This window comes from Coturnix japonica, chromosome 18, assembly GCF_001577835.2.
Source record: "Coturnix japonica isolate 7356 chromosome 18, Coturnix japonica 2.1, whole genome shotgun sequence".
Classification (NCBI taxonomy): Eukaryota; Metazoa; Chordata; class Aves; order Galliformes; family Phasianidae; genus Coturnix; species Coturnix japonica.
Genome location: NC_029533.1, coordinates 8114100 through 8130637, shown reverse-complemented (window position 1 = coordinate 8130637; position 16538 = coordinate 8114100). Strand labels below are relative to the sequence as shown.

The following is a 16538-nucleotide window of genomic DNA, read 5'->3' as shown; positions in this document are numbered from 1 at the left end:
GCTCAATAGAGGCACTGTAGGATCACAGGATGCTCTGAATGGTGCACTGTGTGTTTTTATTTTATCCAGGAATTTCCATGTTTATTTCCATGTTTAAAATGGAATTGTTTTTCTCGGCCTGGTGTGGCCAAACCCATACGTGATTCAGGCGTGTGATTTTTGATTAAAAGCTTTGGCTACGTTTTCAGTTCCGTTTCCTACATGGGGTTGTTTTCCTTCATCTTTGAAATGAGAACCTGGCTGCAATGTGTGTTATCTGGAAATCTTCTCTGGTCCATTAGCCAGCGCTTCTACACACCCCCGCCCACTCCATCAAGAAATAAATGTGATATTGCTGGCGCTTATAGTAGCATTTAGTGTCACTGAGTGACAAATCCCATTTTAAACATTCACGTTCTGTAAAAATGACAGTTATTTTATTTAAATCTGTGTGTGCTTTTCTTCCTGCTCTGTTCTGAATAGCTTTCTTTTTGAATGTTAAGCTGTACAGGAAACAGCCGTCTGCTCCCTCCAGTGATCTCCTTGACCTCTCTACAGATTCTCCATCTCCTATGGCTGCAGTGCTGGGGAATGACCCTGCAGCATCTCAGTTTCCAAGCCCCAGTAAGTGGTGAATGCATGTTTCCCTGGCAGTCTGATTTCCTAAAACAAAGCAATGTGATCTTAGTGGAAGGATTAAGAAGTTCCTTGAAAGAAAGGTACCCTGTAAGCTGAAAACCAACAGGATTGGGGTGTGCATGTTTAAAAAAATAAATACAATATATACAGTTCCTTCTAATTTTTTTTAGAGTGAGAGCAGTAATCTCAGTCTTGCATTTAAATGTGAATGAAAGACCATTCTTTATGAAACAGAGTGATGGTTGCTTGTTCTATGGGTTGGAATGAAGAAATAGAGATATTCTTTTTCAAGGAGGCGTTTGATGCTCACAGCAGTTCGCTTTGAGAAGGGCACTTCACCTCCTCTGACTTCAGAATTCTGTCATAGTGCATGGAGAGACTAAATCTCCCAGCTTTGCTTATAATTTGTCTTTGTTGCAATAAACGCCATTGGTTCTGTATTTTTATGTGCCTTCCAAACAAAGCTTCATTGATTGTAGTACAAGCAAAGAACATTTGCCTAATAACATTAAAGTGATCATTAAATATCGCTTTGAATTTCAGATTCTGTATCTGCACACCCTGAAGATACAACAAGGCCCAATCCATCCATTTATCCCCAGCTGGATTTAGCAACTGCTGCAAAAGCTCAGCAGTTCCCGTGAGTAATCTGTCAGGAAATGGTGGCAGACAGCAGATAATCAGAGCAATGAGTCCACTGTAACCAACAAGGAAAGCTCAGAAGAAAAAGTTATTTAATACAGATTAGTCCAGTATAAAAGTGAAAACTCCATGTGCGAGACATTGCTTAACATGCTTAAAACATGTGCTAACCCTGAAGCACCTTCTAAATAGTCATAACCATGAACTTACCTCAAGATACTTGACATATATGTTGACTTTCTGCTTGAGTCTTGCCTGTGCTGTAGTTATATGGAGCAACAGATGAATTGTACAAAAACAGTTTAAAATAGGAAAAGAAATCCTTGCAGTTTCCACCTGTTACATAAATGGAACACTTGCTCACGCTGCTCTCAGTTGTGACTTAAAGACAGCACAGCAGATAAAATAATGCAGTGATCAGAATACTTAGTTGTAATAGTTTCTCAGTTACTTTCAATGTGTTACTCTTCTAGATTTGCAACTGAAGCACAAAACAGTAGTGTAAGCAGCCCAGCTGGACATACATATAGCAACGTGAGTAGTGCTCCTCTTCAGAATTACTGTTCTTTGCTGCCAAGTGTCAGAAGGGTTTACCCTGACTGCTGTCCACATGGGATACAGAGCTCTGTTCTGCATCACAGTCATCAGGGAATGCTCTGTATTTTGTGGCCATGCCAACTTAATTCTTTGGGGAAGGGAGATTAATTAGAATTATGAATGTTGGCCTACCTTTAGAATTTACCTGTTTTAGTCTGAGAGTCTGAAGTCAGCAGTTTCTCATAGATTTATGCGTTGTTTCGCTTGATTTCCTCAGCTGGCAACTCTTTTAAGCCCAGTGCCTCTGAGTCCAGTAAATCTGCAGGCTGGACACACTACATCATCAAATGGAGCATCACCAGCAGGTAATATTACTGCAGACCACTTAACTTTTATGGAGATTTATTTCCTTGTTAGCACTTAAATGCTTTATATAAGGCCTGTTAAAGACTAGAGCAGCACCAAACACTGACAAAAACTCATTTAGCTCATGGTTTCTCTCCCCATTTTAGTATTTAAAGCAACTAGGTAATGTGCTTGTTTCAGAAGGAACTAAAAAAGTATCATTCATAAAAGGTGCTTTCAGTTATGTTTAAATGTGGATTTATCTGTCTGTATTCACCCTTCAGCTGCATCAAAGAACAAGTTGCAGTCACCTCATTACTACGAGGTAATGGAGTTTGATCCTTTGGCTCCTACAGAGTAAGTAGTTTTTAAAGTAATTTACAGTTCTCTTATGTGCCAAAGGCAAAACGGCTTCTGAGATGGCTTTCTTCTGAGTGAGGAAACAGACCGTACTGTTTGGGTGGAGTTGAGTGACCGATTGGGTTGGAGCTTTTATTACTCCTTGCTTAACTGATTAAGGAATAGACTCCTGTAGTGTGCTCAGTAATCGGCATCTGCAAAAATGGCCAAGTAGTGTTATGTCAAAAGCTATTTAATAAAGTCCTGTTAAGTGATAGAAAAAGGTGAATACAACACGGTTGGGCTGTAGTGGAGGAAACCAGTTGATGTTTCAACACAAGCAGTTCTGGAGCAAAGAAACTTGCATGTGTAGAGGGCCATGAAAATGATCAGAAGGCTGGAACACCACTATAAAGGCTGAGGGTTGGGATGGTTCAGCCTGAAGAAGAGGCTTTGGGGACCCTATATTGTGGCATTTTAGTATATGAAGGGTCTTGTAAGGAAGGTGGGTGAGTTTTTACCAGAGCCTCTATTCGTGTGTGGAAAGCTGAGCATCCTGCAGCTGATACTGTATTAAGTAAACAACATGAACTCCCAGGCAGGATTTAATTGGTGCATTTTGTCAAAACAAAACTGACATGAGAGTTGCCCTGTTCCTCTTCTATCAGAGCCATTTATGAAGAAATTGATGCCGTTCTGCTGAAGCCAGAAGCTGAAAAGCATTCGGAATGCTGAAGGTGGAGGTCTGAATACACAAGTTACTCTGGTGCTGCTCCCAGGCAATGCTTCATGTAACGTATGCGTGAACAACAGCAATGAGAAGTAGAGAAGTACTTGGATCCACACCTGGAGAATCTGCCTCACGTGTTCAGCTGTGTATTATTCGAGGTGACTTACCTGGTTACTGTTTTTGTACTGTGGCCTTCAAAATATAATTTCCAAAGTCACCTGTGTATGAAGTAGCACTTGACATCAAAAACAAGGAAATTTAGAGCACTCTCACAGCCATAGAAGAAAGCTTTTCTTCTGTCTTAATCAGTTCTTTCATACTACATAATCCTATGTTTGTTTTGGCCATGTTGATGTCCTTGAAATTCTCTCCCTATAAACATATAGATGTTCTTTTTGAAACATAGGACTTACCTAAAATTGAGCCTTTTGAGAGATAAAAAAGATACACAGTTACCACTTCCTTACGTTTATAGTCTGAATATGGATTTTGTTTTCTTTGTAAAACCCCACAAATTAATAGGATTTTTGCCTTGGTGAGCACCTGAGCAGGGACATGAGATGCTGTCATCTGTGATCAACAGAGCAGAGCAAAGCTGTGTGTTGCCATGTTGTGGTTATTAGTAAATAGTGGAAGGGGATCACTATTTTTTCCAATGTTCCTGCCCTGCAGAGCTTGTTCTGGTGAAGGAAAAATATCCATCTACAGTGCAAATAAGCATTAGTTATCCATTGATTTTAATCAAATAACTTAAAGCTGTTTTTATCTCTCAATAGCTTAAGTGCCTTGTCTATTTTAATGCTGAATGCAATATCTGCACTTTAAGATATAGTTCTCTGAAGTTATAACTGATAAAATAATATTGAGAACGTGGTTCATGTTCGTAGCTGATAAGCCAACTTCATCTTTAAGTGCTGCATTTTAAGTGTTCATTGTTACCTGTTTAAGTGACACAAACACTTAAAGCCTTAAGGAATTTCTGTAGCATAGAATTCCAAATAAAAGCAAATGCTTCCTGAATAGTTGGCCACCATCACTTCCGAGTTTCTGTAGTTGATGTGCATGTTCTAAATGCAGACAGTACTGGAAGAAGCTGAGTGAATCCATGGGGTCTCAAGTATCTGGTTCTCAAGTTTGCAGCTGGCTATAGAACGAGTAGAATCTCTTGAGGAAGGTTGGGGGGCTGTAAGTAAAGGTGAAAAAGTAAAAAGGTAATAAACCTCTGTGCTGTTATTTTTCTTGCATTATTTTCAGAATCTCAAGAAGACTGTTGAAAATAAGAGTCTGAGATAAATGACTTTTCCAACAGCTTAGTTATGTTAAGACCATAGTGTAACAGGGCACAACAGGTCTAAATAGCCTATTTCAATAGGGTGGCTTATAATGAAATGATTGCTAACCAAACTTGTCAGTTTTTAAGGCAGGAAAATTACAGATAGATGAAGACTGTGAAGGGAACTGGCTAATTACTGAGGTGACGGAGCTTGTTTCATTGTTGGGATGTGTTCAGTATCTATGCAGGGCTGGGCCTGCAAACTCAGGGGAAGGCAGACTGTTATGGAACTAGCATTTGTCGAGAGGATATTCATTTTCTTGTACAAAACCTGGCCCAAACAAAGGAAGGTGTAGAGAGAACTTCCAGGATCAGCTCACATTACTAAAAGACAGTGCAGTAAAGACAACCAAGGTAAGATTTTACTGTTCTTTTTCCTTGGCCTGGATTCTAAGATTTGTCTCTCTCCTGAAGCACAACTGGAAATACGGATTTATTATAAAGCTTGTTGGTCTGTTCATACAGAACACATTTCACTTGTGTGGGATCCACATTCTGCTGGATAAAATATATTAGAGATGCAACAGCTCTAATAGTAGTTTTAAAATTTAATAAATACAGTGAAAGCATGACATCATGTTATCCAGAATCTCATTGAACATATGAGGTGTTCAGTACAAAAATACACTTTCAAGGTAACACCCATGTATTTTCAAAGGGCACCATTCTTATTATATACAAACATAACTGAGATTAAGGCAAGTTCCAGTGTGCTCAATACCTTTTTAGAGTCTTAAGAAACCAACACCAGTCTTACCTTTCTATGTATCATCTGCTGAAAGGGGTAGAAAGAACTGGCCTAGGAGATGAGATACTCAACTGAGATTAATTTCCATCTGAAAATGACTACATCACTTAAACTTGCTCTGCAACTCAGTCCTTGTTTGCAGGGTTACGATAAAGTGTTATTATCCCTTCCCTCCCCCCAGATAATGACAAAAAGTCAGGTAAATACAGGGTTACGTGTGCTGGTGAATACTCTGATGTACTGCAATCAAATGGTGCGTTTCTGGGCAGACTTTGTCAGACTTGACCTCTGAACGTGGCTGACATCCTTTGGTTTTTGAGGAGGTGCCTCTGCTGGTACTTTAGCCTGTGATTCAGAGCAGTTGCTGTGTACTGTCCTTCCCTTCAGAACTTTAATTACCCAAGTTTATCTTCTCTCAGTGTAGAGGTGCCCACTGTATGGCTCTCACAGGAGTCAAAGAGGAATATGTAAAAGTGCTGATAATTTAAATGAGTTTCCTACATGGAAGCTATGCAGGAAATCTATATACACAAAAATAGAATTGCTTCCCTTTCAAGTCAGTTGCTTCTACAAGCAGCCCACCAATATGAAATGCTTATGCTTAAATTATTGTTCCTCGCTCAAACAGCAATTCTAGAGCAGTCTGCTTTTACCCAATGAGCTACTGATTCAGTAATAATTCCAGCAAGAGCATCATCTTCAAATCACCCCATCGTCCTGTGCTATGGGAAGGCTATGAAGCAACACAGTCAAGTTCTGAGAGTCCACAAGCTGATTAAGTTGCTCTATTGAGAAGTAAAAACCTTTCACGGAATAAAGGTTTTTTTTTCAGAGCGAGCAATGCAATGTTGGGTATTTAATAAACTGATTTGTTCCTCTAAATTTAAATATCGCAATTTACACTTAGATTTTAAAATTTGCCTCATGGAATTCATTGAGTATTTATCATCTGATACAAGGATGGCTTTGAGACAACTTCCTACTCCACAAAGAGATCTCTTCTGTTTTCTGATGAAGTACTGCTCCTAAGAGGTAATGTTCCATCAAGCTTAAACACATGCTTCCATAACACCAGCACGTGCCAGCAGTAGTTCAATAACTTTATCATGTCTCACGGTGCTCCTGCAGCTTTTCTCTTTGTAGAAGAGTGGTTTCACAAGCAGCAGTCAGGGAGCTGAAGTCAAAGAGGGCAGACATCACCCATTACTGAAACCCAGGGAGCGGTAAGTGCTGTCCCTCCTTTGCTTCAAAAAAGGTGTACGAGAGGGTAATCGAATCAACTTTAGCCATTTTGGGGTCCTCTGCAAACTCTGGGTCGATGTAGAAGAAGACGGGCATGTCCACTTCCTCCTGAGGGTTCAGCCACTGTTCTTCAAAACAAAAACACTGCAGGGGAAGGAAAAAAAGAGACAAAAGCTGTGAACTTTCTCTGCAAAAGTATGGGAACGCTTCATCTTTGCAATAACTCTCATTCACTGTACAGCCCAATAGCCGGGGGAAGGATCAGCTGTATGAGCAAGAGGACAGCAGAGCTTGTATTAAAGAAGAACAGCTTTCATAAATGGCAAAGAACCACTCAGCCAGGCCAGCACCAGCCATAACTGCCTGCTGTCAGCTGTACCGAATGCCTGGGAACTGCTGTATGAAGAGGATAAGAATAAAAGTGAGGAATTAAGGTATGAATAACATCCAGGATTGAAATTAGGAGAAATAACTTAGAAATAATGATTCATATCTGTGTTAACTTACTTGTATCTTGTTGAAGTACTGTCCTGCTTCGAAGGGCACCACGTTGTAGGTAGAGATCCCAATGATGGGTTTGTCTGTAGGGTTTTTTGCCTTATAAAAGGCCAGAGCTGTCTCTCCAGGTACCACCTGCAGGAGAAGCACACGGTGCTGCTCAGCCCTCCCCTCTGTGCCCCTGGGGGGGTCAGCAGGAAGTTTCTCTGTGATTTATGCCTTTGTATGTTTTGCTTTGGGACAGCTCAGCCCATTGTGAATTAAGAGCATCTCTGATGGTGTATGTATAGATGTGGTGTCTCACCCCGAGCTGTGCATTAGCACACAGAGCTGCTGTTAGCACAGGGCTCTCTGTAATCCCCTAGTGGCCCAAACTGAGCAACGAGCCGGGCCGAACCCGGTCCAACAACTCACGTAGATCTCGCTCTGCTGAGGCCTGAAGTTCCACTGCAGCCCCGCGTGCACGTCCGCGTTGAACGTCACCTTCAGCACCCGCTCCTTCACGGGCCGCATCTCCTGCAGCCGCTCCGCTCCGCGCCCCGCACCCGTGGTGCCGCCCAGCCCCGTCGCCTGCGGACACAGAGGCGTTAAAGCCGAATTAAAGCCGCGTTAAGGCTCAGCTCAGCCCGCATTGCTGCCCGGAGGGCCGGGATGTACCTGGCAATACAGTCGGTACAGCGGCACGGCGGCGTACGACATCCCCACCATGCCCACGGCGGCCGCCGCGATGTAGGCCAGCACCGTCCGGTTCCGCCGCCTCCATTCCTCCTCCTGCTGCCGGGTGAACGGGTTGGAGCTCCGCACCCAGCGCACCGGAGGACTCAGAGCCGTCCAGCCGCCATAGCACGGCCGTGTTACGGCCCTGCACAGCGATACGGCCCGCAGCGCCATGCGGCACAGCCGGCTATCGCGAGAGGGGGACGGACCGGACCGGGACCCGCCCCATGGGCCGGTCCCATTGCGGGCGGGGCGGTGCTCGGGGTGCGGTGGGTGCCGCCCCGATGAGGCGTGAGGGACTCGGAGGACTTTGCCGTTGTGTCCCGGCCCTCCCACGTTCCGATATTCCGCTCCGCTGGGGTCTGCGAACCGAGGTGAGTATGGCAGCACTGCGGGTCTGCGGGATCTTTGTGTCCGGGGGATGCGCACGGTGGGCTTTGTCCGTGCTCGGTATCGGGGGCCTGGAGCCACGGGGAGAGACTGTGCAATGCGGGGGGAGAGGGATGCTAGATCAGAAGGTGTTTAATGCTGCCCCAACTGCAGCCCCAACTGCAGCCTCAACTACAGCCTTAACTGCTGCCTTAACTGTAGCCTTATCGCTGCCCCACGCGGAGGGTCCGTTCCGTGTAGCTGTGCTGTACAGCCGCAGTTTTAAGTCTCATTTTTAAGATAACGCGGTGTGCACTCAGCTCTAAAGCTGTTCTTTGCTTTGTTTTTTGACGCTTGGTTGGGTTTATCGCCGTTTCTTTCCCCCACGTGGTCCCGGTGCGGGTCAGTGCTGGAATGGACGTGGCCAGGTGTGTCTGTAAGAGCTTTATTCCCCTTTTCTCCCAGCTGTGATTGTCCCCGTGATGAGGCAGCAGCTCCCGGTTCACAGTTCTTCATCCTGAGCTTTTACTGAAATAGGAGATGCCCGAAACAGACCCTCTAACAACTTGCAATGGAATGTAAGTACTTTTACACCACTGACAGCACTGTAACATGGAGGTTCCTGCAGTTGTCTTCACAGAAACAGTTTTGATGATGCCTTAAAAAATAACTTTGATATTTAAGCAGCCTGAAGTGACTCCTTACAAAAGCTGACAGCCACAGCAGTGAGTCTGTGCAGAAAGGGAGGATGGAATCTTGATATCTTCAGAATAATAAGAATTATTTTAATGTTATAATCTGCTCAGTAACCACAGCAACAGCATCATCGAATCTGTAATTAAAAGCAGGTGCAGACAGCTCTTGTTGGACTGTATCATGTTCACTGTGTTCGTGCAATAGGATCCAGCTTGTGGTACTGAGAAGCTTCGTTAAGTGATTTGGCATAGCTTCATCATGCCACTTGGTGAATAACTTGGTCAAATTGTGCAAACAGGAAAAAAAAAGAACATAAAGCATTTAAAAAGTTAACTTTTTACTGGGGTCTGAAGAGGTAAATGGAAATCAAGGGTGGAAGGGCGTGCAATGCAAAAATATACCTTTAAGTAGTTACGTTTTGCAGTTGTTGAGATAAGGAATAGATACGAAGTTTGTGCCTCTAAACCTGAGCCATGTCGTGGTGCCAGACTGTTGTTTCCTGTACTTTAAATTCTGGTCGGCAGTGTCAGTGCAGGGAGCTTCAGGAATGCCCTTGGTTAGATGTTAATAGAGGTTTATCTAAGTTTAAATAACACGTTCCTGCTGTATGCAGGGGTTACCCTCAAACCATTCCTGCTTCTCCACAATTACGCTGTTTGTTGCTCCGAGCTTTTTTTTCTCTCTGTGTTTGCTGATGGGCACGTAATTATATGTTTTCTTTGAATGTCTGTGATCTAATCAACAAAATACATTTTTGAATGATTAATGCTTTGAGATAGATGAGAAGACAGAGTTCGTCTGCGCTGCGTCATGAAGTGAATGCTCTTGGCTGGGTCCTTGGGGTCACAATGAATTTTCACCTTTTAGGGTTAGGGAACCTATAAAGGTTCTGTTGGCATCGTTTGCTTAAATGTGGTTTTCGTAGAAGCCCTTTTTAATTTGTGAAGATGTTGTGAGTCTTGCTATCAGAGATGACACGGCTCTTTTTATCATCTGCTGAATTATCCTGCAATCCATCGTGGTTGCTAAAGCATTACAAATAAAGCATTACAAAATTTCTTTGGGGAAAGCTGAGTCATCATTTAAATCATGAGCACATGAGGATAGTTTGGCTGTTAAAATGGAGCCTGTCTGCCTGCTGCACAGCTGTGCCTCGTCTCCCACCAAAGTTCAGCCTGACCTGCCCTTTGCAGGAGTAGCTTTTCAGGTGTCATGGTGTCCCTAGCAGTTACTGGAAGTAAAAGGGGAACTAGTAAGAATAGGTTGGAGCGATAAGGAGGTGATGCTGCTTCGCATCTGCAGATGTCAGGAAGTTTTTTGTGCCTGGTTACATGAGGTTCAGTCTTTGCTTTTGTAACAATGGAAATACGTAGCTTTGAAAGGTATTTGTGTGTGTGTTTCTGCTGCAGAAGGCACGATGCTGTGAGCACAGTGTTGGTCTGACTGGTTTGTTTTGACAAATGCTCCATGTAGTGATAGCACAGACTGAACTGCACTGTGAAGAACACTGGAAAGATGGCTGTAGGAGGGCAGTGGGTATTTTATTTGCTATCATCTGTAACCTTGCCTGGAGCAAATCCAATTGATACAGTGCTGAAAATAACAGTGATTATTCCTCTTTTGGACTAACACCACTAACAGTAGTGGAGTTGAACTGATTAGAAAGGACTACAGAGCACACATGTTCATTGCTGAATGTCCTTTGCTTTGTGGGAATTGGGAAGGCTGCGTTTGTATTTCTGCTTCCATCCTTTTGTCTGTCTGCTGTGGTTCACTTTGGCTTTCGGTCTTCAGCTTTCTGCCTTGTGTGCTGGGAGTGCAATCTGAGGGCTGATCTCAAAATCACCACGTAATAACTGCATGGCTTATAAGCAAAAGAATTGTTTTCCTGGACTGCCCACGTGCTCATAAAGCACAGTTACTGTAACTTTAACAGAAAAGAAAGCGCTGGAGCTGAGCATATGCATTCCTTGCATATCCAAGCTGTCCCACTGTGCGGCTCCAGACACTGACAGATGCTGTATCATGGCAAGGTGACACCCTGCTGCAGGGATGATTCCTTGTAAAGCCTTTCAGCCAACACATGTTTGCTTTTCATTTTACCTCGTAATACTGGGGGGATTATAGGAGTGCACTGTGATGCAGATGTGGAAAATGGTCGATAAGTAAATTGATCTGAGAAGCTCAGAAGTTCTGAAACTCAGTGCAAGGACCAAACCTTGGTGCAGGAGCAAGTCTAAGCTCTGCAAACTGTGCTGTGCTTTTTCTGAATGAGATTATTCTCCACGTAGCAACAGAAAATGGTTCTGTTGGGTTTGCTGGGCCAAGCAGGTGCTGCAGAGCTGCATGGCTCTTGTGGTAGCTCTATGACAAAGCATTCCTGGAAGCTGGCTTGGAAATGGGGGGGGGGGTGCAATTTTTGAGACTCGTTTGGATGAAGAAGGGCAGTTCTGAGCATTCAGTGACAAGTTGAAAGTCTTGGTTGTTTTTTTGAAGCCTCAGGAACAGAAGGGCCACAGGTTGTTCACAGATTGTTTTGGTAGAATCTTACCTGCTTTGCACCTCCTAGTGCTATAAAAACCATCAGGATATATTAACAAAGTGAGATCATCTCTTCCGCCAGTTCTGTTTGCCTTTAACTAAAACACGACAGAATCTCTTCCTACTAAACACATGTAATTGAGTTCTGATTAACTTGTGACTGCTGGATACTGAAAGGCTAAAAATCAGTTACAGCATGACACGGATCAATGCTGTGATTGAGAATGCAGAGTAATAGCATAATGGCCTTTGTTTAATGCTTCCGTCTGTCTGCTCTGTGGGCTTTCCCTTTTGTGTGGGGTGGAAACGTCCCAGTTTGCTGGGCAGGCTGCATTACAGAGGTCAGGAGTTATTGCCGTGACCTTGTTTGTATGGAGCACGTAAATAAAGAACTGGAAGAACACGAGTGAAGAAGTTTAATTATTTCCCTTGGTCGCTGCTGCTAAATATAGATCTCATAATCACAGCTTTAGTAAACGCCAGTGACTTTTCCCTCCCTTGCCTTTATCAGTCTCTTTAAAGTTGCTACAAATGCTTGTTTCAAAGGAGAAAAAGTAAACATCACCTCCATAGCTGAATTAGTCCATGTGACGCAGAGGGTTTCAAGCAGATTAAGCAGGCAGAGACACCACTCGTCTGGGGCTCTGTCTGAGTGGTTTTTTTTGGTTAGTAGCAGAAATTGCCCTGCACGTAACCTTGGTCCAGTTGCGCTGGGAAGCCGTGCTGTGTGTTGGGTGTTTGCTGTGCTGTGCTGCAGGATGTCCTTGCTCTCACCTGGGGACGAAGACGAGCCGGAGCGCTTTGATGGTCTCTCCCTGCTGTACTGGTATGCTCAGCCGGTCGGGTCTGCTGGCGCTTCCTGCCTGCAGTGGGGGAAGCCCCCTTCAGTCCTTTACAAGCTGTAGCTGCTTCCAGCTGCTGCTTTCTTTTTATAAGCAGTCAGAGGCTGACTTTTAGGTTTTGTTAAGCGTCAAGTGGTGGTGGTGCTGTTACTCTTCAGTAAGTCCAGCCGGGTACTTGGTAGTTGGAAGTGATGGTGATTTCTGAGGAATTCAGAGCTGTGTTTATTTCACCTCTTGCCCCTCATCCATCTCCCTCTGCCTGCTAGAATCGTGCTCACAGGTGTTTTTGAGTGACCTCTACAGGAGGGAGCAGCATTAAGTTGATTATTTAATTTGCATCTTTTCCTGCAAAGAGTGCTGAAATAGTTTTCTGTTATTGCTGCCAATTGATTCTCATTCTCTGTATCCTCCCATAATGAATTTCGTGTGAGTTGGATCCCTCTTTTCGTATGATATACTCTGTGCCCGAAGTTGATAATGTATTGTGATCCTATAGCACATATAGTGTGAGCTCCAGAGAAATAGTGGGGACTTAAAAGCTGGAATCTGGTATTTTCAAACTTCATAAAAATAAACAGCATGAAGTTGAAGCTCAACATTTGCTCATTTTTAGATTCTCTTTTGAAAGTTCTGGTTAAAGTTTGATATTCTGTGCACGTGTTGAGAGGGCTTTGTTTGCTGCTATTCGCTCTTCACTAATGCTTGAGAAGGAGAAAGTGTGTTATCTTGGATGGACCAACACAGCAATAGTGTGATGAGATGTAGGAAATGCAGTGTGTGATTGAGATCTCTGTTACTGAAACGAATATGTACTGAATAATGAATGCCAGTCTGTGGGTCTCCGCAGAGTGCCTGCGAGAGTCCAAGTGCATGAGAAACAGAACAGCGGTAGCAGAAGGCAAGATAGGAAAAGGATGGGAAGGATGATTATGGGGCTGCTCCTTTCTAAAGCAAAGGCTGGTGTTGCAAATGCTTGGGAATTTGGGGTTCTGGAGCAGGCTGTTGTGTTTTTAAGTGCTTACCCATTGATAAAACTCATCTTGTTTTCTTGCACAAAAATAAAAGAAGCTGACACGTCCTTTAGGACATGAATTCCTCCCCTGGTGCTGGAATTTAGCAACTTTTGGACCTTCTGCATTTTTGGCACATTTTAAGGACACGTTCTGCAGCTTTCACAGCAATGTGGGGTTTCAGGCTTGGAGCTGAAGCCCTGTCCTGGGTTTGGTTGCGTGGACGGATTTGGGTCACTGTGTCCTCCACTTTGATCTTCTTTTCCCCGTTAATGAATTCTAGTTGTTCCATTTCACTTCAGCATCATGCTCTAGAAAACACTGCCCATTATCTAATACAGAACAAAATGTAGGTCAGAGCAGGAAAACCTAAGCAGTGCTTGTGCTTTCTTCTAGAAGGCATCTGGTGAGTCTGTTCCCAAAATGGTACAGGGGGAGGCCAGAGCATCTGCGATGCATTGAGTTTATAGTTCTTACCCCTTTACATTCCCACAGCCCTGTATTTCTGATGAGATTGTGAATGTAGGCTTCAGGGATCTGATACTACTTTGTGTACTTCTTTCATTCTTTACTGTGATCAGGTGCCCATGGACCACTCATTGCCTGTGCCGTCCTGCAGTGCTGGCCCCCTCACCATACTTCCTTCTGTATTAACTTTACATACATTGATTTACAAGGGATTTAATGATTCTTATTTTATTTCCTAGGACAATTATGGGCCCTCATGGAATCAATCGAGCTGTTCACCGCATTTCTTTTTCTGATTGTCAGAATGGATTAGGTAAGTAGATGGCACATCCTGTTCATTCAGAGGAAACCAGATCTAAAAGCACTTTGGACTTGCCTGTAAATCAGTTTGCCGCAGTAGGTGAAATAGCCATTTTCTTGCCTGATTTTCTTGTGCAGGAGTTAAAATAATTGGGGGTTACCGGGCACAAACAGCAGAAGATTATGGGATTTTCATAAAGAGAATCCTGCCTGGAGGGGTTGCTGCTTCAGATAGTAAGTAACTTTTTTATGGCTGTTGTTGTTGTTGCAGATTTGCTGTAAAGAAAAAGCTGTTGAAATAATTATTTTCCTGTGTGAATGGGGTATCTGACATAGCGTGGGGTAGTGAGGGTTCCTGATACTGCAGCTTACTTTAAATTGAAGGAACGTATCCTGTTTTACTACCATGATATAACATGTTCGGTGCTCTCCTGATTGATGAATTGCTGTGGGTTTCTTTGCAAGGCCGTTTGCTTACGGGAGATCTCATTTTGGATGTCAATGGAGAAAACTTAAGTGGAGTAACCAATGAAAGGTATGTGTGTAGTGTTCATTAGATGTTTATTAGCGCTTGAGATTCTGCTTGGGATTATTTGAACCATATTGACCACTGATGAAAGATGGCTCCGCTGAGATGACTAGAATTGAAACTAGCAATGAATTTATCCTATAAATCTTATTATGCAAAACCATTGTAGAAAAGTGACGGCATTTCAATGCTTTTGTAGTGACAGAATAAGTCTGTTTTATAATGTTGTTAATGGGGACAAAAGGGTTGGGAAAGAGAGAGCAATCTGAGGATATTGCTGTCACCTGGAACCGACTCACCACTCACTCAGTTTTGGGTTATGATACTGACAAGCTTTTTCTCCCTCCATATCTGGCTGTTAAAGTGATTAACTACATTAAGAATGTGTTTATTTTCCCACTTCTTCAGTGTTACCCAACTTGATTGAAACTTCGATGTATTTAGTTAATTGTTTTTCCCTCCTAGGGCTGTTGACATCTTGCGAACAGCTTCTGCATCTAATCACATGTCTCTGCTGGTTGCCAGAGATGAAGAAGCAAAGTAAGAGAAAAAGAAATCCTCAGTTTCACCTCTGAAAAAAGGCAGATTTGGGTGTTGATTCCCCTCAATTTCATTTCTCCTCTCTCTGGGGGAAATGGCTGTTACACAGCTGTATTTGACAGTCATACTGAGGGCAAATGCTCTTATTTACTGTTTGTAGGATATTCCACTTAATCTCTCTAAAGGAGTTTTCTCTAAATTCTTTTAGTGTTTCGTCTGCCTCACCCTTCCTCTTTCTGCTCCTTTATCTTTCTGTTTGACAGACATATAAATGACTCTCTGCTGCAGCCTCTGATCTCTCCTTTTTTCAGGCTGCCCAGATACATGAGGTGTGCTCTTAATCTGCTTTTATCTAAAGCATACTGACCTAGTTCCTCTGAACTCCCTCAATCATTAAAATCCATCGGTCCTTTTACCATTCTGGTGCTGTGCTCAGTGTCCTGATGCTGTACCACTCTGTGTAGTCCCCCACTCGGACACCTCTGAGTAAATGAATTGTGATGTTACGTCCCTGTGATGAAGTGTTCAATTTACATCTGCCTGGGTTCAGTGTTAGTTCAATAAATGCTCTTTTTTTTTTTTTTTCAATAACTGCAGCTATTGCAGTGACAGGAACTGCTCTTACTGGGATCAGTTAATTTTGTCCTCTGTCTTTAACTGCATAATATTAATTTGATGATGTTTCCAGCTTTCATCAGTCTCAATTTTTGTACATTTATTCTTACATTTTCTATTACTGAGGTGCTCATAGCTCAGATTGTTAGAAGAACATGCTTTTCTATTAGGCTCCGTTCAGTATTCAATTAATAAGGAGTTGTTTCCTTTTCTTTAATGCGTGTACTCTATTCTCCATCTCTGCTGCTTCTTTGCCGACTTGTTTTAGTAGGTTTGCAGAGAACACCATTTCTATTTTGCTGATCATTATTTTTCAGTCATATACCTGATCGTGTTATCCTTTCTGTAGCAAAGCAACTGACCATTCAGCAGAGATGTTATCAGAATTCAGAGGGTGCATTTAGCACTAATACCAAGTCCTGACCAAGGGGATCTTTCTGTATTTCCACAGGAAGGAATTCCTTGACCTGATGGATAAGTACGGCTCTCACAGTGACACCCATTCTGCAAGAAGTTCTCCAACACAGCTATTAGCTGGTAAGGGATTGCTTCCTGCCCTGCTGTAATCCTCTGGGACAGAGTTTATACTTGTGTGCACTGGAAGGCAGCACTGAAAGGCTTTGTGGAAGTCACTTACGTGAGTTGACACTTTGTGCTTTTTCCCAAAGGTTGTTTTACTTCTCTCTTTTCATTGTTCTCCAAGGAAAACCTGCGGATAGCCTTTCTTCTGGATCATCCTCAAGGTCACAGAGTCCTCAGTTGCCTCCAGAGGACATTATCACCACTGTCAGCAGGAAGAATTCTGTACCAGCAGCATCGCCAAAGATTGCAAAGTATATAAGTTATTTTACTCCTTTTTTTCTGTTTTTTTATTTTAAT

General features: G+C 43.0%; 3 protein-coding genes across 8 annotated transcripts in view; 2 read left to right on the top strand and 1 right to left on the bottom strand.

Annotated features, from left to right (window-relative positions):
- TOM1L1 (target of myb1 like 1 membrane trafficking protein) overlaps positions 1 to 4233 on the top strand; it is a 163432-nt gene extending 159199 nt beyond the window's left edge. For all 5 annotated transcript variants that reach the window (XM_032448277.1, XM_032448275.1, XM_015879670.2 and 2 more), the window contains 6 exons: positions 483 to 603; positions 1162 to 1258; positions 1734 to 1794; positions 2075 to 2162; positions 2427 to 2499; positions 3150 to 4233. In XM_032448277.1, coding sequence (XP_032304168.1) covers positions 483 to 603; positions 1162 to 1258; positions 1734 to 1794; positions 2075 to 2162; positions 2427 to 2499; positions 3150 to 3216 — 507 coding nt within the window. In that variant the 3' untranslated portion in view covers positions 3217 to 4233. The remainder of the gene's footprint in view (positions 1 to 482; positions 604 to 1161; positions 1259 to 1733; positions 1795 to 2074; positions 2163 to 2426; positions 2500 to 3149) is intronic.
- Positions 4234 to 5079: 846 nt separating this feature from the next.
- Positions 5080 to 8634, bottom strand: LOC107321971 (cytochrome c oxidase assembly protein COX11, mitochondrial). Its single transcript, XM_015879509.2, has 5 exons — positions 8506 to 8634; positions 7690 to 8229; positions 7447 to 7602; positions 7042 to 7167; positions 5080 to 6678 (listed from the first exon to the last, which is right to left on the bottom strand). Exons 1-5 carry the CDS (start codon positions 8632 to 8634, stop codon positions 6496 to 6498), a joined length of 1134 nt encoding a protein of 377 aa, XP_015734995.1. The 3' UTR covers positions 5080 to 6495.
- STXBP4 (syntaxin binding protein 4) overlaps positions 8012 to 16538 on the top strand; it is a 42913-nt gene continuing 34386 nt past the window's right edge. The window contains exons 1-8 of one of the 2 annotated variants that reach the window (XM_015879669.2): positions 8012 to 8123; positions 8584 to 8696; positions 13915 to 13988; positions 14114 to 14209; positions 14441 to 14510; positions 14970 to 15044; positions 16111 to 16196; positions 16363 to 16492. In XM_015879669.2, the coding sequence (XP_015735155.1) occupies positions 8659 to 8696; positions 13915 to 13988; positions 14114 to 14209; positions 14441 to 14510; positions 14970 to 15044; positions 16111 to 16196; positions 16363 to 16492 (569 nt within the window). In that variant the 5' untranslated portion in view covers positions 8012 to 8123; positions 8584 to 8658. Of the gene's footprint in view, positions 8124 to 8583; positions 8697 to 11941; positions 12182 to 13914; positions 13989 to 14113; positions 14210 to 14440; positions 14511 to 14969; positions 15045 to 16110; positions 16197 to 16362; positions 16493 to 16538 lie in introns of those variants that run through there. The other variant, XM_015879667.2, reaches the window with a different exon arrangement.

What these genes read in the sequence shown, in the direction of transcription:
- LOC107321971 (XM_015879509.2), bottom strand. Translation starts at nt 8,634, where the DNA reads ATGAAGAACTGTGAACCGGGAGCTGCTGCCTCATCACGGGGACAATCA. An exon ending in CTGACCCGCACCGGGACCAC is followed by an intron (nt 8,230 to 8,505) that starts GTGGGGGAAAGA and finishes CGCATTGCACAG; the next exon opens with TCTCTCCCCGTGGCTCCAGG. An exon ending in CTCAGCAGAGCGAGATCTAC is followed by an intron (nt 7,168 to 7,446) that starts GTGAGTTGTTGG and finishes CTTCTCCTGCAG; the next exon opens with GTGGTACCTGGAGAGACAGC.